Source organism: Gossypium raimondii, chromosome 13 (genome assembly GCF_025698545.1).
Source record: "Gossypium raimondii isolate GPD5lz chromosome 13, ASM2569854v1, whole genome shotgun sequence".
Classification (NCBI taxonomy): domain Eukaryota; kingdom Viridiplantae; phylum Streptophyta; class Magnoliopsida; order Malvales; family Malvaceae; genus Gossypium; species Gossypium raimondii.
The window spans coordinates 44976409-44999439 of NC_068577.1; the positions used below are offsets into that span (position 1 = coordinate 44976409).

At 34.4% G+C, this 23031-nt stretch overlaps 1 protein-coding gene across 1 annotated transcript; it reads left to right on the forward strand.

Moving 5' to 3' along the window:
* Nucleotides 1–18565: 18565 nt before the first annotated feature.
* Nucleotides 18566–19713, forward strand: LOC105783631 (probable beta-1,3-galactosyltransferase 3). The gene is made up of 3 exons (XM_052625920.1): nt 18566–18929; nt 19025–19089; nt 19172–19713. Exons 1-3 carry the CDS (start codon nt 18882–18884, stop codon nt 19341–19343), a joined length of 285 nt encoding a protein of 94 aa, XP_052481880.1. The 5' UTR covers nt 18566–18881; the 3' UTR covers nt 19344–19713.
* Nucleotides 19714–23031: the final 3318 nt, after the last annotated feature.

Here is a 23031-nt window from a genome sequence, read left to right on the forward strand (position 1 = left end):
CCAACCCCAGATATTTTAGGTGAACTTGTTAGTTCGCAAATTAATAGACTTATTTTCTGTGCCTTAGCATGAAAACAATGACTCGGTGAGTATCGTCAGATTTAAGTTGAGACTTAGTTGGAATTGAACTAGAATATTGTAGTTGACAGCTTGATGTGTTGAGGTAGCTAAATGACTTGTTTAGTTGGTTTGTTTAAGTGTACAAGAAATGATTTACCACGTACTAAGTTGATTAGTGGTCATAGTTGTGTTTGGTAAAAAAGATTTTCTATGTAAGTCATGTATTGCTTTGATGGGGACAAAAACCCTAGTTTCTCTTTCATTCATTGTTAGCATGTCTAAGAGCAAGCTTTTAAGTTTATCTGTGCTTCATTAGGGAAGACGAGGAAGGTTTCCAGTAGTTAGCCGAGATTCCATTGTTAAGTGCCAGTTTAATGGTAATTTCTGGAAAACCCTTAGCTTATTATCGAGGGGGATTTACGTTTTTGCATTAGTACATGTATAAATTTTTAAAACTGGTTCGAAAGGAAGGAGACTTCCTAATTATGGGTTGGATGCAATTGATTCTTGCATGCATGGTTAAATTTTAATAGGTAAATCATCTAATGGTTATAATTGTTTTCTATTTAGCTCAAGAAACTAGTGAAGGTTCGAACAGTCGAGGCAAATGACCAGTAGAGTAGATTCTGTTATGGATTTTACTAGTGATTTCTTTCTTTCTTCCTTTGAGTTATGAAACTTCCATGATATGTGAGTGGTGTACAGTAAGTTGCCTCTACTATAATTGAGTTGATGTGATGTATCTGGACGTGTGTGTGATAAACCAGTGTTGTATGTGTAAGTATGACTATTGTCAATGTAAAAACACTCTCCTTGTTGCATGAGTCTAGTACTAGAAAATTTGTGATATGTGAAAATGTGAAAAATAGGTCTGTTTGTGATGCCTTCGGTAGGGCAGCGATATTGCAAACCGGACTAGCAGATCATGGCCCGACCTTGTGGAAGAACACGTGTTCAACTTAACAAGGATATGAACATGAAAATGAACATGAACATGGTTGATATGTGATTCTGATTTTTGAGACATGTGTCCAGAATCAACAAGATAATATTTTCCTACAAGTCATAATATAACAAACAATTAATTCAAGAATTTTTTTATAAAAATTATCAATTAAAGAACTTATACTTTATTATTTAAAAAATCACATATAAATAAAATATCTAACCATTTGGTGGGTACGGAAATTTGTATTTTGGATCTCGAATGGCATCAAGAAATATTCTAGTATCATGTGCCGATCCTTCCCATCCAGCCATGACAAAGGTGAAACACATATTTACATACTGCCATAACATTTTGAGTCGGGATACCTTTTCTTCCAATATAGGGAATTTGTTCATTTGGTGGAAGAATAGCGGCAATATGAGTACCATCAATTGCACCTATGCAATCCTGAACAAATAATCATATTAGTCTCGTGCATATTTTTAGTCGACCAAATATATTAAAATATAATAATATAAAATTAAATTTTAACCTTAAAATACGACATATATCTAGAATCATTACGTATTTGTTCGGGTATTGAGCTTCGGGTGTAATTAGATCAGTGGCCATCCTTGAAACTTTCTCAAGCACAATTGCAAATTATCAACTTATTGTTGATCCAGACCTTTGAAATCTTTCTCGACATTGGGAAACTTTTGCACCGGTGCCCAAGATGTATAAAAAAATTCCCAACATTTCACTAGAAGATATGTTTCTTGAAGTTTGCAAGTTGTATCTTGTCTCCAAAACTCTCAACAAACTTGTGAATACCATTTTAGACATCCTAAAATTAATCATACAATGTGATTCGTGACCGTCAAGGATCTCTCAGATCCATGTCCCACCTGACTGTTTTGAATCCATGCATGGTTGCTTCAATATATACTTCTCGTAATATAATTGCACGGAAGAAGATGCAACAACAAATAATCAGTTAAAACATTCCATGCATTGTAAAATCTCTTTCTTTTCCCTTTCATCATCACTTTCATCACCGCTGTAATTCTCAACTATACTTATAACCTGTGAATAAATTTTATATCCAAAATCATATATAAACAACTATTCATAAAACTAATTTAGTATAAATAAGTAGAACATAAATTCAATATCTAAAGACCAAACATAAACAACTATTAATAAAACTAGATTACACATAAATAAGTAGAAAATAAATTCAATATCCAAAAACCAAACATAAACAACCATTGATAAAACTAGATTACACATAAATAAGTAGAACATAAATTCAATATCCAAAAACCAAACATAAATAACTATCGATAAAACTAGTTTAGCATTGTTGTTTAGTCACATAATAGATATCTCTAAACCCTAGAAGATCATAAAATTTTCAACTATCCTCCATTTCTGTCTTAAGCCACAAAGCTCTAATCTTGGGATTAATTGATAAAAACATAATTCACTTGTCCTTATTGAACAATAATTTAAGTGCGAAAAAGTATAGCGGACTAGCTTCTGGAACTTCTTCTGACATGCTGTCAAGCACTTGGACTGCTTGTGGAATACCATATGGATCCATAACAGGAGTCAAACTAGATGTTGCTTGACTCATATTGTCAGTTGCATTGCATAATTTTTCTATTTGAGTGGACAATCTTGTAGCCCCTCCAATTTGCTTTGAGGATTCCTTTCTTTCGGTTTTAAAATGTGAACTTGATATCTCAGGGTTTTTTCTTTTTTGACCGTTTCCATCAATTTGAACATCATTTGAAATGTGAACATCATTTAAAATGTGAACATCATTTCTCACATTTTCTTCTTCATTCTCTTTAGGTATTTTGTTGATAACATTCTCAAAAAAATCACTATGGAGTGTACCGGAAGAAGGTGTCCATGCTTTATCACCTGTTGCAACTATCCCTATGAACATTTGGTCCAACTTCCCTTCGAATTCAGGATCAATGCCCGATGTTCTAAATTTTTGAGCTTCAGGCACAACCTACATATAAAATGATAGTTTAATAACAGTAATTATCAATAACCTCATAAAAAAGAAAAAAAAAACAAAAATATTCAGAATTATTAATGTACCTTTAGCCTACTCTCCCACCAATCATTCGATGCATTAATGGTTCTTTTTATAGGATTCCACCCTAGACTAGTATCTTCGCCTTTAAGTTTCTTCCAAGCTTTACATTCTTTTTTTAGGGCATCCCACCTATTTTTAAGTTGTTTTTGTGAAAAAGCCTTGCCCGTTTCTTTCTAAAAGTTGGCCATTATTTTCAACCATCCATCTTTTGTGAAATGAGTACCAGGCCTATTGCCTTTCAATATCTCTTTAATACAAATATTACAAAATATTTCTGTCAATCTCTTATCCCACATTGCTTTGACTTTTTTACCACTAACTTCAATCGCCGAAGTACTCATTTATTGTGTATATGAACATATTCGTTTCAGCCAGTAAAGCAATCAAGAAAATCAAATGTCACATAAGTATATTTTTTTACATGTGTATCAAAATCAAGATAGGATCCTAAGATTTTTTTTCTCAATCAAAATAAACTTTCCAAGACCGGAATAATATCCAAGAAAGAGAACACAACTAATAATAGCATCAAACACAATTAAAAAGTCAGCATGACCAATATTTTATCAATATTTTTTACCTAATCATGAAATCTAAAAATACCAAATCAATGACCTCATCTAATTTAATTATAACAAAATAATAAATTAAAGAAAAATAAAAGATAGGATAAAATTAGAAATGTTGATCTCTCCTACTTCTAGAATCTAGACTTGCATTTATTACCCACATTGTAGAACAAAATAATTAAACATAAATTTCATATGGCTTAATCATTTTTAATTGATTTTTCTACCAAAAGCAATTAAAATATGTGGTATCATAATCATGAATATTGTGAATTTTTCATTGTTTATTATTTTAGTGGATTTATAGCCAAAGGCAACTATAAGATTGGCACTAGTTGTCAACTTCTAAAACTGAAAATGCATTGTTTTATATCAATGGTTGCCAACTCCACAAATGCATAAACTTTTTACTTCAATTTTGGTATGAATTTGAATAAAAAACAAAAATCACGTTTCTGGTTTGAATCATAGGAATAATACAGTATATAAAAGAACATCTTTAATACAAGTATTGAATATCAATGGTTTATGGTATATTTTGACACCAAAAATAATTAGATAAAATGATTAAAATTTTATATAGATTTGACTAATAAAATACCATTCCTATCATCTTTCTTAATTAATCTATAATGAATGTTTAAATAAAATACCATTCGCTATCAGGAAACATGGTTGAAATCTAAAGAGAAAATAATTTGAAGGAGAAGATAATAGGCAAGGATTTATAATTTGTGAGCTATGATTAATTTATTTTATTATATTTTTATAAACTATTTTATATGGTTTATAAGTTTTAAACCACTTCATATTAATAAAAAGATTTAAGTAGACGCCTCCACAATGAAAAAGAAGATAACCATGACCTCATGTGACCAAGATTAGTAGGTGTCCAATAACTAATCAAAAGAAAAGCATTTCTATGTATGTATATATATTAATACCAACATTAAATCTCCAAAGTCACCAAACAATTAAAAAAAAAAACAACAACATGCAGTACTCACTAAAGAAAACTAAGAAAATGGCTTTACGTGTTTGATGAAATACTTGCAAGACAGCGCGACCAAAAATACTAGTCCTCACCGCAACCAAATGTTATTTCGCAGGTAGGCGACAAGCATGATTATTTAACTAAAGAAAAGATCACATCTTCCTTGATCATTTTGTTTTTTTTAAAGAAAAATTATTGATATTTAAGTACATGTGTGTCTGTACATATATATTCATTCAACCCACGAACATAGTGAAAGAGAGAGGCATGCAAAGCAAAGCAGGACAAATGAAGACAACATATTAATTAAATCCAATACTACGGTGAACAATGACTAAAGCTAAATCTATAAACCAATACTCCTCAAACAAGGCTTTTGAACCAGGGTATAATAATTTATGTTGAGGAATATTACAGATTAAGTTTCCTCCAAAGGTGTTAATGGTCGGTTTGGATGATAGGTATGGTTTTGACGCTTGACCCACAACCAGAATCACTGAAATTTTACTAGTATGCTAAACTCTCTAGCAACGTCTTCTTGCATATTGAATCAAAGAAAGGAAAATAAGCTTTTGGAGAAGAGAAAATGATTTGTTTTTTTTTTTGTGCATAAAAAAAGCATCCGATTGCATGGTCTCCAAGAAAGAAAAACAAAGTATCTATAACTGATATCTTCAAACTTTTGAGATAAACAAAGTTTCGAGAAAACAAAAAATTGTCTTTGCCAACAAAAAATTATCATTGCTTATAGAGTATGGAAGTGAAAAACAACAAAGAAAAATAAATAAATAAAAACTCTTCAACATTATCACTGCCATTTGAAGATAGAAATTTCTCACAAGAAAAATTAGAAAAAAGAAATGAGACCCATCTCATTAAAAAAATCAAACAATTAATTTCTGTAAAATTTTTGGTATTAAAATTTCTGTAAAATCAATCAATCAATTTTTGTAAAATTTTTGTAAAAATCAAACAATCAGAAAACAACTAAAAACTAAAGCATAATGAATAATTAAAGAGAAGAAGAAGAAAAGAAACTCACCGGTGGAGGAATTAAAAGAGGAACAAAGAATCAGAGGAAAGAACTTTGAAAGAGAAAATGTGAAAAAAATGGGCATTCTAACGGTGTTTGGGAGAAGACAAACTAAGGTTAAAAATGTAAATAGAAGCCAAAAGCACTTTTGGCTGAAGAAAAAGTTAAAATTTTGAACTTCTCCATATGCCAAAAAGTACTTTTTTTTAGTTGAAAATTTTTCTGAAATGATGTCTGTTCCATAATGCTTTTAAGGGAAAATTTTTCTGAAAATTTTGCTATTTTCTTTTGGAAATTGATATAAAGTAGTAACTGTTAACTGGAACTAAAAGAAATGTTGAAGTTTCTTAAAAGTTATCAGTAACATCAACAGTACTGTATTGATTATGAGCTGCCAATTCTTTGGTACAATAAAACAAGATATCAAATTCCTTCAAGCTTTAGCATGCCTTGAAAAAGAAAAGGAAAAAGAATAGAACTTTTAACTTTTTGCAGTTGTTTAATTGCCTTTCATTGATGCAGGATAACAAGCAGTGGACACTTTACCTATTGTTCTTCATGGTTCTTCGTTAGAAGCATAGACTACGATATTTTCAAGCTGATTAGCCTAGAAAAAGAGATCAACAAAGGTAGCTAACAATGACATGGCATTTCTTTGGGACTCTTGGTAATGTAACCTAGGCTTTCGTTACCTCCTATCGCAGTCTGTTATATTCACTAACAAACACTGTCAAATTCTGTAGAATCTGAGCATTCATCAGAAAATACTCAACCAATTGCAGCTCTTCTTTTTTTTCCATAGAACGTGCCTTGCGCTGAGACAACAACCATGAGGGTGGTCTCTTTGGTAGGAAAAGTGTGTCAACAGCCATGAAAATTCCAAACCAAAAGAATCACCAACATGATATAAAAATTAAATATCTTAAGCATATACAAAAGTAGTCTTACATTTTGGCCTAGGTAGCTTGAAGCAATTAAAATATATAGTCACATTGTATACATACCAGTTCAATGACAAGGGTTCAAGACAGGGAGAAATGTATAGTAATGCTTTCCCAGTTAAATGAGTAAATTAGGGAACTTGGGAACTCTATGAAGTCCAAAAGCCTTCAAAAATGGAAACAAGTCTAATTAGTTGTATAGAATCTAGTTTGTTTCATGTATTGGATCAATGCAATAATAATGCATATCCTGTAAAAATTTGTAACAAAATGAAGTGACTGAGTGTTACTAATCCCTCTCAGAAGATCTGGTGTAGTAGTTTGATAAAAGAAGGCTACAGTAAATAATCCAACACCAATACGAGCTTCAACAAGGGAATGGAGGTTTAGTAATGAGTAGTGTGTTACAACGAAATTAGAATGCTCGAAATAGACAAGATTTAGTGCGTTAATCATAAGCTCTTCACAATCAATAAAGCTTGTTAAAATGAGTCTCTTGAGTGTAGGACTACAAGCCATGAATTTTCCAGGAATTTTTTGGCTACAATGGTGTAAAAGTAATTCCTCAAGCATGTGGCACCCAGAAAAGAGCCTTTGAACTGATTCATTGTCTGAAAATACAATATGCCTAATATGGAGGAACTTGAGATTGGGCAGACAAACTGTATGAGGAACACTGACGCCAAAAGAGTGTCCGAATTCCAACTTCAGTCTCACCAATGTCATGCAACAAAAAAAGGAAATAACACTATGAAGCGCATAGAAGCAAACGCAATGTCTATATATGCATAACTGAACCCACCAGCTTTGTAAGGATCTGGTTTATTTTTTTTTTTTGAGTTTAAGACTGAATTGATCTATAGTCGGCCTACTACAGGAAAAAAACACTTTGTTCACAGTATCACTCATGCCATCATAACCTAGAGGTAGATGACAAACAAAATAGTGGCTTTTCTATGGAATCATCAATGGTGAGGGTAGCAGTCCTAGCGAAAAGATGCCTCCACCGTTTTGATAGAATGGAGGTCTTGATTGTTTCTCGTAGTGGAAGATATGAAATGATGTGACAAATAAGCTCATCTAATTGTTAGGAATAACTAAACATTCGGTTATTAGTTATTGTTAGTTATAAAGTTGTTATTAACTGCAGTTAGTTAGCTTCATCTTGTATTAAATACAAGTCACTAATTTGAGTAATACAACAGAGAATTACTTCCCATTTTCCTTATTGTTGAATCTTAACATGGTATCAAAGCAAAGGTTTTCTTGGTGTAGAATTTTTTTCTTTCCATGGCCACTGAAGCCGTTCCAGAAGGTGTACTAGTAGTTGACACACCTTGTCACTCCTCCAACACTGGGGAGGTTGTACATTCGCAAGGACTTGGCAGTTTCTGCGTACCTGCAGTTCATGACTTCTCCAAACACGACACCATCAAACTTGCTGCGCACAATTTTCTTTTATGGAAGCATAAGTTTTTGTTGATTCTTGAGGGTTATGGTCTTGAAGGGTTTATATTAGGTACAATCCTTTCTCTTCTTCCTTTCATCATTGGATTTGAAGGCCAACAACTTGAATATCTAGCTTTTCTCGTTCATAAGAAGCAAGATAAGTTTCTAGCTTCTTAGCTGTTGTCCACTGTGACAAATGATATCTTGGTTCAACATACAACTGCCAAAACAAGCTTTGATATATGGACGACCATTGAGAGAAGATTTAGTGCAAAATCTACCATTAAAATCTCGAGCATGCGTCATGCTCTATACTCGCTCAAGAAAGCAAATCTTTCTATTAAAGAATATATATCTAAGGAAAAATATCTTAGTGATAATTTGACTGCTGCTGGTAGTTTTATCTCTAAGCAAGAACAAGTAAGTGTCATCTTGGCTGGTCTTTCACTTGAGTTTGAGTCTATTCGGGTGTTTGCCTCTGCTACTCTTTTATCTCTTGATTTGTTGACTGAAATGTTGCTTGATTGTGAAGCACGAAAACTGGAGTAATTAATAGAAGTTCCTTGCCAAGCAAATTTGGCTTCTCGACAGTAAGATACTGACATTGGTTCGAAATAGCTTGTTGAGTCCAATTGATACTCTCAGGATCATAAGTAAGGCTACAAAGGGCAATGTCGTGGTTGGTCTTGTGGCTGGTTTTGTAGAAATGGTCGAGGTTGGTCTCGCTCCAGGCCACAGTGTCAGTTATGTGGTAAGGTTGGACAAATGGTTCAGACCTGTTATCACAGGTTTGATGAGAACTTTTCTGCAGTTAGTTCCACTAACTCGATGATAGTTAACTACCATCAGTTATATGGCCAAGAATGTTCTTCAGTTCCTTTTTGTTCACCTATGTCTCATTGCTGTGGGTCATTTCCTCAAAACTCCTCCAGTCAGCTGTCTCTTCGAGCTTCTGCATCTTCTCCACCTGATTCAATTTGGTATCCTGAATCTGGGGCAACAAATCACATTACTCCTAAAGTTTCTAATCTCACGACTGCCTCTCCCTACACAAGTAAAAGCCATGTCACTATGGGAAATGGTGAGTCTGTCTCTATAGCTAATGTAGGATCATCTACTTTCTTGGCTAGCTCCAGACTCTTGCTTCTTTAGAATGTTTTACATGTTCCTACAGTTTGCAAGAATCTGATTTCTGTGGGTTAGTTTGCTAAAGATAATGGTGTGTACTTTGAATTTCACCCGTTTCTGTGTTTTGTGAAGGACATTCAGACGGGGATGACTTTGCTAGAGGGCCACATGCATGAGGGTTTATACAGGTTTCAGTTTTCAAAGTCTGCTTCCACTACAGTCAGTTCTTCCTTGAAGCCTAGCTCAAGTTTGCTGAATAGTGCTCAGCTTTCCTCTTCTTCTTTATGGCACAACAGACTTGGTCATCCTTGCCATGACACTTTTGCTCATGTGTTGAAATCTTGTAGAATTCCTTTCAAACAGAGTGATTTACTGCGAATTTGTACAGCTTGTCAGTTAGGCAAAGCTCATAAACTCCCTTTTCCCTTTTCACATACAATGTATTCTCCCCTTTTTGAACTTGTGGTATTTGATGTATGGAGACCTGTTCATATGCCTTCCAATGGTTTCTCTTATTACGTTTCCTTTGTCGACATGTATAGCAGATATACTTGGATTTATTTTCTCAAAAACAAGTCTGAGGTGGTTCAGTGCTTTTTGAATTTTCATCAGATGGTTGAAGTACAATTTGGTCATTCTATTAAAATGCTACAAACTGATGGGAGAGAATATCGTGTCTTATCAAAAGTGCTTTCTCAGCTTGGTGTGCAGCATAGGGTCACTTGTCCTTACACCTTAGAGCAGAATAGGGTTGCTGAAAAAAAGCATAGACAAATAGTTGATATGGGATTGTATCTTTTAGCACAGTCTGATATGCCTTTAAAATTTTGGTTTTATGCCTTTACACATGCAGTCTACTTGACTAACAGACTACCTACTATTGTACTGCATCAAGTTAGTCCATATGAAGCACTTTACATAATTAAACCTGACTATAGTCTACTACGGGTGTTTGGATGTGCTTGTTTTCCTGATTTAAAGCCATTCCAACAGTATAATTTACAATTTTAATCTCAAAAGTGTGTGTTTCTTGGCAGTGCTCCTAACACAAAAGGTTATAGGTGCCTTGCTGAAGATGGTCGGATCTTTCTATCTCGGTATGTTCGATTTGATGAGACTCAATTTCCATTTCATGATGGTTTCTAAGCACAGTCTCCAGTTAGATCTATAAGGGACATTTATCAAAAGTCTGTGCTTCCTCTGGTTGCAACCAATGATTCTCCTAGACACACCTCTGCATAGACGGTCACAAGGTCAGGCAGGGTCTCTCTTGTGATGCCTTCCCCTGGACAGTCTCTGAGTACTCACACTCCTTTCAGTCTCTCTGCTAACTCCTCGGTAGTAGATGATGTAACTACAATTTGTGATTAAACTGAGAGTATTACAACAGCTGCTTCGAGTGTGAACATTCACCCCATGTAGACTCGCTCCAAAAGTAGTATTTTTAGGTCCAAAGTTTTTGTTTCTGTTCTAGATAGAAGGAGCCCATAACTATAACTAAATATTTTCAGAGTACTGCTTGAAGAACAGCTGCACAAGCTGAATACAATGCTTTGCTTGCCAATCATACTTGGGACCTTGTGCCTTTACCTGAAGGTCGTCGTGCTGTTGGCTACAAGTGGATCTTCAGGATCAAGAGACATGCTGATGGTTCAATTGCTCGATACAAGGGTAGGTTGGTAGTTAAGGGTTACCTGTAGAAAGTTGGTATTGACTTCAAAGAAACTTTCAGTCCTATGGTTAAGCCAACTACAATTAGAGTGGTCCTCGCGTTGGCAGTGTCTTTGAACTGGCCACTTAGACAAGTTGACATTAATAACGCATTTTTGAATGGGGATTTGAGTGAGGAAATTTACATGGTGCAGCCACCAGGGTTTGAACAACAAGGGCCAAATGGTGAGCACCTAGTCTGTAAACTGAAGAAGGCGTTACATGGTCTTAAACAAGCACCTTGGATTTGGTTTCATAAGTTGAAAGAATTTCTGGTAACCACAAAGTTTGAGGTCTCCAAAGCTAATGGTTCTCTCTTCATTCTTCGGTCAGGTTCTCAATTGCTTTATGTTATAGTTTATGTCGATGACATTATCGTCACTGGGAATAACTCTCAGGCTATAGACCAGTTTGTTACTCAGTTCAATGATCAGTTTTCTTTAAAAGTCCTGGGGAGGTTGAGCTATTTTCTTGGCATCGAGGTTAACTACACTTCAAAAGGTATGTTCCCGACTCAGAAAAAATATATTCTTGATCTACTTAAAAGAGTCTCTATGGATAGATCGAATGGCTTGCCAACACCAACAGGTATTCCTGTTGAGGATGAGCATCACTACAGAAGTATTGTTGGCACCTTGCAGTACGTGGTAATCACTAGACCAGACATTGCTTACTCCGTAAACAAGGTTTGTCAGTTCATGGATAAACCTTTGGACTTGCATTTCAAAGCTGTGAAAAGGATATTGAAGTATCTACAAGGAACATTGGACTATGTGTTTCAGTTTCAAATAAGGCTTTGATATGGTGTGACAGCTCAGCTGCGGTTGCAGTAGCAGGGAATCTTGTTATGCACTCGAAGTTCAAGCATGTTGAGTTGGACCTGTTCTTTGTCAGAGAAAAGGTTGCAGATGGGGTGTTCCAAGTAGGACATGTACCTGGTTTAGACCAAATCGTGAATATATTGACAAAACCACTGTCAGTAGCAGCGTTCACCAAGTTTCGGGATCAGCTTTGAGTTGTTGCTATGAATCAGAAGGTTTCTAACGGAAAGGAAAGTTGACAAGTACGGGGGCATGTTAGGAATAACTACACGTTCGGTTATTAGTTATTGTTAGTTATAAAGTTGTTATTAACTGCAATTAGTTAGCTTCATCTTGTATGAAATACAGGTAATTAGTTTGAGTAATACAATAGAGAATTACTTCCCATTTTCCTTATTGTTGAATCTTAACACTGATTGTTTCCATTCTCATCGCTGCCTTTATGAGCCATTAAGGCCTAATATTTTCAGCCAACCTTCTATATCTTACCTGAATATTTTCTTTTTAGGGTTTTGAAATCCAACTAAATGGACGCCAAAGATAAGTACTTGCATATCACGCTTAAATTGAGACTCCATTTTAGAATAAAGTTGCGGCATATTTTCCAAATAAATTATTTAAATTATTTTATAATTTTATATAAATTTAATTTTATGATTGATGTTATAAATAAATTTATAATTTTATTTATATATTTTATAATTCAATATTTTTTGATAAAATTATATTAAATTATTATATGTGTATGATATGATATATACAACTTCCTAGATTAAACATAGATAAAAAAGCGTTTATGAAATCCATTAATTTGTTATTTATGAAATCTATATATAATAATTTTTTAAATATTTTAAAAAAGCTTTTTTATTTTGTATTTTAATCATATAAATAATTCCTATTATAATAAAATTCAATTAAAAAATCCTTAACATAAAAAATAGAGATTAAATTTCAAATGTATGAAAAGTATAGAGGCTTTGAGCATATTTTAACCTTATTTTAAATACATATACTATTATAAACTGGAAGTTTTAAATTATATTTATATTATTTTTAAATTTTAAACAGTTTGTATTAGATTAAAATTTTATTATGTTGCAAACAATTTTTACCGCTTAGTTTGGATGGGCGGTGTGTTTAGCTCCGGTAAGGTTAAAAACAGCGGTGGCGGTGAGATTAGTTACTGTAGCAGTGAGATTGAATACGGTAGCGGTGAGATTAGAAACAATGGTGGAGTGTGTGTTTGGATTCAAACGCACCTGTAGCGGTGAGAATAAGAAATGACTATTAAGGACATCATATTAGAATTGATATATAATAGAAGTTTTTAAATTATTTTTCCTTTTTAAAATTATTAAAATATGTGATTTATAAATTCATTTAATAAAATATTAAAATGTATCTTCTAATATTTTAATGAATTATATAATTAATTTAAATTATTTATTAGATAAAATGATAATTATTTTTAATTTTTATAATTAAATATTTTTTAAAACAATGATAAATATTATTTTCACAAATATTAAATTTTCTATTAAGCACATTTCTCTTTAAATTTTCTATTAATATACATATTAATATACCTATATGATTTATTTTTACATATATTAAGCACCTTTCTCTTTAAATTTTCACACTTCCAAACACTTTCTTTCTCTCTTTCTTTCTGCTCTATCTGTTGTTTCTCTGTTAGTTTTTATTTTTTTGGGTGTTTGTTAAAATATGTATACCATTTTACCTTAGAAATTAGAGAGGGAAAGTGATAGTGTATCAATGGCTAAGTTAAAGGACTACGTGATGGGAGAGGAGGAAGCCAATAAAATGGAAGCCTCTGAACCCAAGGAGGACATGCAGCAGCAACAACCATAGCAGAAGTTGCAGCAGCAGAAACACCACCATCAGTTACAGAGAAAAGTCCAAACAGCAGAAACCCAGATCATTAGAATCATAACAAATAAAGCTTGAAGAAGGAGATGAATGACTTACCTGGAGCTTTGTGAAGTGAACTGGTTGCACAAATTAAAGAAGGAGAAGCACGGCAGGAGGAAGAAAGATATGGAGAGTTAAAGTAAGGGTATTTTTGGAGAGTTAAAGTACCAACAGCTCACTGCACCTCCATTGCTGCTGAAATCACCAACTGATTTTCAGCTGAGTAGTGTGGTGGAGATGCAATCTCATTGCACTGACTTGCTGAACCAAACAACATAGCAGTGAGATTGGTACAATTTTTTCCCCCTAACTGCACCTCAATGGCTATAAAAGCCAAACCAAAGGAAGCCTTAGTCTGCTAAATGAGCACGCCTCTGTCTGCGTTCTCTTGTAGTTTTTAGGGTTTTCTCTTGTTTTTTAGGTTTTTATCTTGTTTTTGCTTTCTGTTTATTGATGTGACGGCAACTTGATATTCAGATCTCTTTAGTCCAGCAATTGAAGGAACAAGTTAGTATGGAGACGGAATTTGCGGGACTATCTCTGGAGGAGGAGGAAGATGAAATTCTACAAGTACAAACTAAAGCGGAAACAGATAGAGAAACGGAAGTTTTGCAATTGGTGGGATGCTTTTTAACAGCAAGTATTGTTCATTTTCCAGCAATGAGGAGTACAATGGCAAATTTGTGGCACCCCGTAAGAGGAGTTCAGATTAGAGATCTGGGGGAAAAAAGGTATTTATTTCAATTTTTTCATATAATGGATCTTGAAAGGGTTATCAAAGGTTCACCTTGGACTTTTAACACTACACCAAAATAGGTTTTTAGCAGCGTTTTTAGTAGCGTTTGGATAAAAAACACCGTTAAAGATCGATCATTAGCGGCACTTTACGAAAAACGCCGTTGAAAATAAGCAAAGCGCCGCAAAAACCTAAGCCCAACGACGCCATTTTCTGAGCATTCGGGGATTTCGTGACGTTTTTGAGAAAGCACCGCTAATGCTCAGGGATTTAGCGGCATTTTTGAGAAAGCGGAGCAAAAAAACCTAAGCCCAACGATGCCGTTTTCTGAGCTTTTGGGGATTTAGCGGCGTTTTTAAGAAAGCGTCGCTAATGCTCAAGGCTTTAACGGTATTTTTGAGAAAGCGCCGCAAAAAAACCAAAGCCCAACGACACCATTTTCTGAGCTTTCGGGGATTTAGCGGCGTTTTTGTGAACGCGCCGCTAATGCTCAGGGCTTTAGCGGCGTTTTTGAAAAAGCGCCGCAAAAAAACCTAAGCTCAACGACGTCATTTTCTAAGCTTTCAGGGTTTAGCGGTGTTTTTAGAAAAGTGCCACTAATGCTTAGGGCTTTAGCAGCGTTTTTAAGAAAGCGCCGCAAAAAAACCAAAGCCCAATGACGTCGTTTTCTGAGCTTTCGGGGATTTAGCAGCGATTTTAGGAAAGCGCCGCAAAAAAACCAAAGCCCAACGACGTCGTTTTCTGAGCTTTCGGGGATTTCACGGCGTTTTTGTGAAAGCGCCGCTAATGCTCAGGGCTTTAGCGGCGTTTTTGTGAAAGCGCTGCAAAAAAATCTAAACCCAACGACGTCGTTTCTGAGCTTTCGGGGTTTAGCGACGTTTTTAGGAAAGCGCTTATTGGTGAGGAGGGCAAGAAGAGAAACAGAAGGGAGGTGGAGGCGGCTCTGACCAAAGAGGAGACAAATATTTTGGCGGTAAGGAGTAGAAGGACAATGGAGGTTAGTCATCAATCATCGGCGGCTGCCAAGTGGAAAGCTGACTGAGCGCAATGAAAATCCTAAGCTGGAATATCTATGGATTGGGGGGTCCTTGGATAATTCGGAGACTTCGGTATATGCTGAAGTTATATAATCCCCAAGTAGTCTTCTTTACGGAGACAAAAATAAGTAGTAATCAAATGGAAATAGTTCGAAGGAGTTGTGGGTTTTTAAACAGTATTGATGTGAGTTCAGATGGTTCTAGAGGTGGGCTATGTCTAGCTTGGCGCGAGTATAAAAATATTCAGCTTCAGAGTTTTTCAAAACGACATATTGATGTGATCATTGATGAAGAGGATGAAAGATACAAATGGAGGTTTACAGGTTTTTATGGGTTTCCATATTCACAGGATAGAGCTGAGGCATAGAACCTATTACGGCACTTAGGTATGGGTAGGGAGTTACCATGGATGGTTTGTGGAGACTTTAATGAAATTCTGTATAGTTTTGAAAAAAAGGCGGTTTAGTGCGAGAGGAAGGACGAATGGAAGGTTTTCATAAAACTTTGGAGGAATGTAATTTATCTGATATGGGGTTTATTGGAAACTGGTTTACGTAGGAAAGAGGGAACTTACCTGAAAATAATATTCAAGAGCGGTTAGATAGAGGAGTGGTGACTGAAGATTGGTTGCATTTATTTCCTGATTTTCAGCTTCAACATCTTCCACATACGTTTTTTGACCATTGCCCATTACTGGTTAACACAAAGAAGGAATGCAGAGAGAGAATACAAAAATGTTTCAAATTTGAAGCATGGTGGGTACTGGAGGACTCGTTTTTAAATAAGGTTAAAGACATATGGGAGCATTCTGAAGGAGAGTTTTTAAGCAAGTTGGATAGTATGAAAAGGGGGTTGAGAAAGCGCCGCAAAAAAACCTAAGCCCAACGACGCCGTTTTCTGAGCTTTCGGGGTTTAGCGGCGTTTTTAGGAAAGCACCGCTAATGCTCAGGGCTTTAGCGGTGTTTTTGAGAAAGCGCCGCAAAAAAAACAAAAGCCAACGACGTCGTTTTCTGAGCTTTCGGGGGTTTAGCGGCGTTTTTAGGAAAGCACCGCTAATGCTCAGGGCTTTAGCGGCGTTTTTGAGAAAGCGCCACAAAAAAACCAAAGCCCAACGACGCCGTTTTCTGAGCTTTCGGGGATTTAGCAGCGTTTTTGTGAAAGCACCGCTAATGCTCAAGGCTTTAGCGGCGTTTTTGAGAAAGCGCTGCAAAAAAACCTAAGCTCAACGACGCCGTTTTCTGTGCTTTCGGGGGATTTAGCGGCGTTTTTGGAAAAGTGCCGCTAAAAACGTTTTATCTTAATTGGTTTATTCATATTAAATAAAATTCAATTTATTTCTAATTGAATATTTAAAATCTTTAGAAAAAATAATAACACATAGAAATAATTTGAAATAAAACACATGGAAAAATTAAAATACTATTATTTAAAATAATTGTAAAAGAGATAATAATAAATTTGTTTAGGGTTTTTGGTTTAGGGTATATGATTTATTTAAGATTTAAGGCCGGTTTAGGAGTTCATATTTTAAGGTTTAGGGAGTATGGGTTTAGGGATTATGGATTAAGGATTATGGTTTAAGGGTTGAGATTTAATGTTTAGGGGTTAGAGGGTTAGTGGTTGAGGGGTTAGACGCGTTAGGGGTTAAAAGTTAGGGATTCAGGGGTCGAGTTAGGGTTTTGGGTTTAGATTAATTATTTTTTTAATTTATATTTTAAATATGTTCTTATATAATTGTAAAAAAGATGATAATAAATTTGTTTAGGGTTTTTAGTTTAGGGTATATGATTAATTAAAGATTTAATACCAGTTTAGGAGTTTATATTTTAAGGTTTAGGGAGTACGGATTTAGGGATTATGAATTAGGGATTATGGTTTAAGGGTTGGGATTAAGGTTTAGGGGTTAGACATTAGGGTTAAACGTTAGGGGTTTAAGGATTTAGGGGTTAGACGTTAAGGTTTAGGGGTTAAGGGTTGGTATTAAGGTTTAGGGGTTAGGGGTTTAAGGTTTAGGGGTCGAGTTAAGGTTTTGAGTTTAGATTAATTATTTTTTAATTTATATTTTAAATATGTTCTTATATAATTGTAAAAGAGATAATAATAAATCAAATATATTGAAATTATGAGTATAGTTTAAATTATTTAAGAGATATATAATAGATAGACTTTATATGTATTGATTGGTTAATTTAGGGTTTAAGATCAACGTTTACTTGAGATTTGTTAAATGATAAAATTTTATACAATTAATTAATGCTTTTATATTTAAAAAATTTAATCTAAACCATTTGATATATTTAAATATTAGTTTAAATAGAATTAATAAATAAGTTAAAAAAGTAATAGATTGATATGGATATTTAGGTGTAATTATTTATTTTGGAGAGGACCAAATTATCAGAAAAAATACAAAATAAAAATAAAATGAAATAAAATAATATGGATGTATAGCTAATTATTTAATTTAGATAATTCTAACTTAATAATTAATTACACCCATTTTATCATTTGTTTTCTTATTAAAATATACAATATTTATTTTGAGAGTACTTGTTTTTTCTATTTTATAAAAATCAATTTATAAAAACAAAATAAAAATTTTTAGCATAGCAAAACGGCATCATTTTGTTCAAAATGAAATGGCGGCGTTTTTATAAAAAAACGCATAAAAAATAAATCAATTTATAAAAAACAAAATAAAAAAATTTTAGCATAGCAAAATAGAGTCGTTTTGTTCAAAATGAAATAATAATTTGCGGCGTTTTTAAAGATAAGCAATAGCGGCGTTTTCTATAAAAACGCCACAAAATAACTCAATTCATAAAAAAATAAAATAAAAAAATTTTAGCATAACAAAACGGAGTCGTTTTGTTCAAAATAAAAAACAAATCAATTTATAAAAAACAAAATAAAAAATTTTTAGCATAGCAAAACGGCGTCGTTTTGTTCAAAATGAAATAATATCTTGCAAACGCCGCAAAAGATAAGCAATAGCGGCGTTTTCTATAAAAGCGCCGCAAAATATAAATCAATTTATAAAAAACAAAATAAAAATTTTTTATAAAAAGATATTCAAAATCCCGCTCACTCCCAAAAAGAAAAATTTTGGTCACCCGCTAGTTACTCCCTCTTCTCCTCATCTCCATCGCGCGCCCTAAAAAAATTCTGTTTGTTGTTGTTCTTTATTCCATTTTTGTGTGTTTTTTTGCAGAGAATGGAAGAAAATTACAGGAGGTTGAAGGAGATAAACAAGAAGCTGAGAAGGGAGATTAGATATAATGAAAATTTTATCCCTTTCCCGTAGTATATATATATATATATATTTGTCAATGAAAAGAAGGGTTCATGCTTTTTTTGTTGTTGTTATTAAGGGAACGGGGTTTTTTATTATTTATTTGCAGGCAGAGAATGGGTGGAGACTTGAATGAACTTAAAACTTAAACTAATTTCAGAGGGTTGTAATCCAAAAGCTGTAAGTACCATAATCGCATCATACTTAAAACCTTTTTGTCGCACACCCGAAGTTTTACGGTTTTTAAGTTCATTGGCTTCCTTTATTTGTAGCAGAAAGAAGAAAAGCATATATCCAAACACATCATTGGAGAGGTTTTTAAGACTCACCATGCTATACAGTAAGTATTGGTTTTCCATAATAGGGTTGATTTGATTTTAGAGTGGCTGACCAATGAACTTATTGTGTTGTTTCCGATGTAGAACACTGGATAAGACTATTTTGAGCTTAGAGATGGAATTAGCTGCTGCAAGGGCAGCACAAGAATCTTTACTCGGTGGTTCACCATTATCCACAGATGCGAATAGAGCCAAATCATCTAGGAAGAGAAAGTATCTGATGGTTATAGGAATTAATACCGCTTTTAGCAGCTGAAAAAGAAGAGATTCAGCTCGTGCTACATGGATGCCACAAGGTTGTCGGATTGATCTTTTCTTTATACCCTTCATTTCCTTATTTCATTCCCTTAACACACATTAATCCCTTTCCCAAGTTATGCCATTAGGATTGCTGAATTAAATCTGCTGTTGTTTTTCTTCCTAAAACTAATGGAAAATAGGTGAAAAACAGAATAAGTTGGAGGATGAAAACAGCATTATCGTTCTCTTTGTTATTGGTCATAGGTGAAGGCTTAATTCACTTTCCTTTGTATTTTTTGGTTGCTAAACTTTGACATGTATTTCTCCTTAAATGCATTGAACCTATATGCTAGACTGATTTCACTACCACAGGATGTCCTGATGAATTCTCTTATAAACATAAAATTTTACTTGTATTAATACTTGTATATTAGGCTCTCGCCCCTTATTTTTTGTGTATTACTTTTGAATACATTCGTCAACCACATATATTTAATAGAACCACTTATCGATTGACTCATACATATGAAGGGTGACTAAAGTTGTTTTGAAAAGAAATGAACATGAAAATAATTGCAGGGATCCTAAACCGATAAGCTTTGGTATGAAGAATATCGATATACTGTCTTTGTTTGGTATGAAGGAAGTTTTAGTTAGTTGGCCATTATTAAGGTCAGAACTAGAGTCATTGTTTGGTTGCACTTCGATTTTTGTTAAGTTGAGCTCAAATTTTATTAGTTTTTTTGGCTCATTGAGCTTATATTTTCTTTTTATACATGCAAAATGGAACTGGATTTAATTGCAGTTAAAAAATGCGCAAGTTCTGTGCCTGTGCCGCTGATCTTTTTGTTTATTTTGTGGCACTAATTCATAGATTAGAAATCATGTATTCTCGGTAAGGGAACGTTGGTTTAGTACTAATCTTCTCTTCTTTTGTTTGTCTGGTATCTATTTATTATTTTTTTCTTTTTAGCATTTGTATCATTTTACGTGACAGTGGCTATCCTAAGGCATACCACCCAGCCTGTATCAAAAGGGATGAGACATGAATTCTGCTGTCTAATATATCGTAAAATATGACGGTATAATGTGTCTCTGCCCTTTTCAGACCTTCTTTTGTTGCAAGATAATTCATAGTTAACAACTCAAAAGATAAGTAATGCGCATCCAATATTATTATAGCATTTTTATTTTTTGATATTATATATTCTAGCTTATCCAAAATAATGTTTCTTTGCCTCTCTTCTATTGCAATTTTTTCTAAGCCAGATTCTGTCAGCAAGAAGGTACATTTTAGTCCACAATTACGCTAAAAAGCGCCACTAAAGGCAAAAAAAAAATACCGCTAAAAACCTATTTTGGTGTAGTGTAACAATCATTTATTGGTTATTCATAAGTTGCAAAGGGGGAGGATCCTTTGAAGGTATCATTAATTTACTCACCTTTGTGGGTTCAACTATATAATTTTCCAATCAGTTTTGTCTCGGAAAATCTGGCAATTCAAATGGGAAATTTCATAGGAGAGTTCATGGAGTATGATGGCTCAAGTCTGGGAAAAGAAAGTAGAAATTTCATGAGAATAATAGTCAAAATTGATATAAGGCGTCCTTTGAAAAGGAAAAAACAGATAATGTGTTATGGAAAGTGTTCATGTGTTTGGTTTAAATATGAAAGGCTATCACTTTTTTGCTTTTATTGTGGTCGTCTGGGCCATAGTGATTCCTTTTGTGAAGTAAGGATGACGGGAGGAGTGGAAACTAAAGAGATGGGATGGGACTTATCACTTAGGGCACAGTCTCGACGAGCCCAAATGATGACAAGTGTATGGTTGCGAGAAGAAGGAGAGGAACAGGGGCGTGAGAACAATGGGAAAAGGCAATTTATAAGGGATAACTCAAGAGATCTAGCGGAAAATAGGGATAATAATGAAAATATAGATCCAATATTGGGGATAAATCTTGTAGGAAGTAGAACTCAAACAAGGGAAGTAAATGGGAATTGGAGTGGGATTCTGATGAATAACTCAATGGAACATGATCTTGAAGATGAAGTGCTTATTGGTGAGGAGGGCAAGAAGAGAAACAGAAGGGAGATGGAGGCGGCTCTGACCAAGGAGGAGACAAATATTTTGGCGGTAAGGAGTAGAAGGACAATGGAGGTTAGTCATCAATCATCGGCGGCTGCCAGGTGGAAAGCCGACTAAGCGCAATGAAAATCCTAAGCTGAAATATCCGTGGATTGGGGAGTCCTCGGACAATTCGGAGACTTCGGTATATGCTGAAGCTATATAATCCCTAAGTAGTCTTCTTCATAGAGACAAAAATAAGTAGTAATCAAATGGAAATAGTTCGAAGGAGTTGTGGGTTTTTAAACAGTATTGATGTGAGTTCAGATGGTTCTAGAGGTGGGCTAAGTCTGGCTTGGCGCGAGTATAAAAATATTCAGCTTCAGAGTTTTTCAAAACGACATATTGATGTGATCATTGATGAAGAGGATGAAGGATACAAATGGAGGTTTACAGGTTTTTATGGGTCTCCATATTCACAGGATAGAGCTGAGGCATAGAACCTATTACGACACTTAGGTATGGGTAGGGAGTTACCATGGATGGTTTGTGGAGACTTTAATGAAATTCTGTATAGTTTTGAAAAAAAGGCGGTTTAGTGCGAGAGGAAGGACGAATGAAGGTTTTCGTAAAACTTTGGAGGAATGTAATTTATCTGATATGGGGTTTATTGGAAACTGGTTTATGTGGGAAAGGGGGAACTTACCTGAAAATAATATTCAAGAGCGGTTAGATAGAGGAGTGGCGACTGAAGATTGGTTGCATTTATTTCCTGATTTTCAGCTTCTACATCTTCCACATACGTTTTCTGACTATTGCCCATTACTGGTTAACACAAAGAAGGAATGCAGAGAGAGAATACAAAAATGTTTCAAATTTGAAGCATGGTGGGTACTGGAGGACTCGTTCTTAAATACGGTTAAAGACATATGGGAGCATTCTGAAGGAGAGTTTTTAAGCAAGTTGGATAGTATGAAAAGGGGGTTGGAGCGATGGGCTAGTCAAATTCAGTTTTCTAGAAAAGAAAGAAAGAAGTTATTATCATCAAAATTGGCTTCACTACTAGCAGAGGAAAAAGATGAAGAAAATTTAGCTAACCTGATTGATACAAAGATCCAACTTAACTTCGAGATCGAAAAGGATGAGTGCTATTGGGAACAAAGAGCGAGGGTTAACTGGTTGAAATTTGGGGTTAAAAATACAGCCTTTTTCCATAAACAAGCTACACAGAAACGACAGAAGAACCTGATTAGTAAAATGAAGAATGATGATAGGAGGGAGACAGAAGAATTAAAGGAAATTGAAATGACTGCTAGATTATATTTCAAACAGTTATTTTTCGCTTGCAGATCTGCAAATTATGAGCATGTTTTATCTGGAGTTCATCGATGTATTTCAAACGAAGATAATTTAATGCTAAAAGAGAGATATACAAAGGAGGAGATTCAGCAGGCTTTGGCAGAATTAGGGCCCACTAAGGCACCATGGGAAGATGGATTTCCAGATTTATTCTATCAGAAGTGTTGGGCAATTATCGGAGAGGAGGTCACTTCTTTTTGTCTCTATCAACTGAATGGAAGGATGGAGATAGGCCCAGTCAATAGAACAAATATTGTTTTAATTCCAAAAATTTCAAATC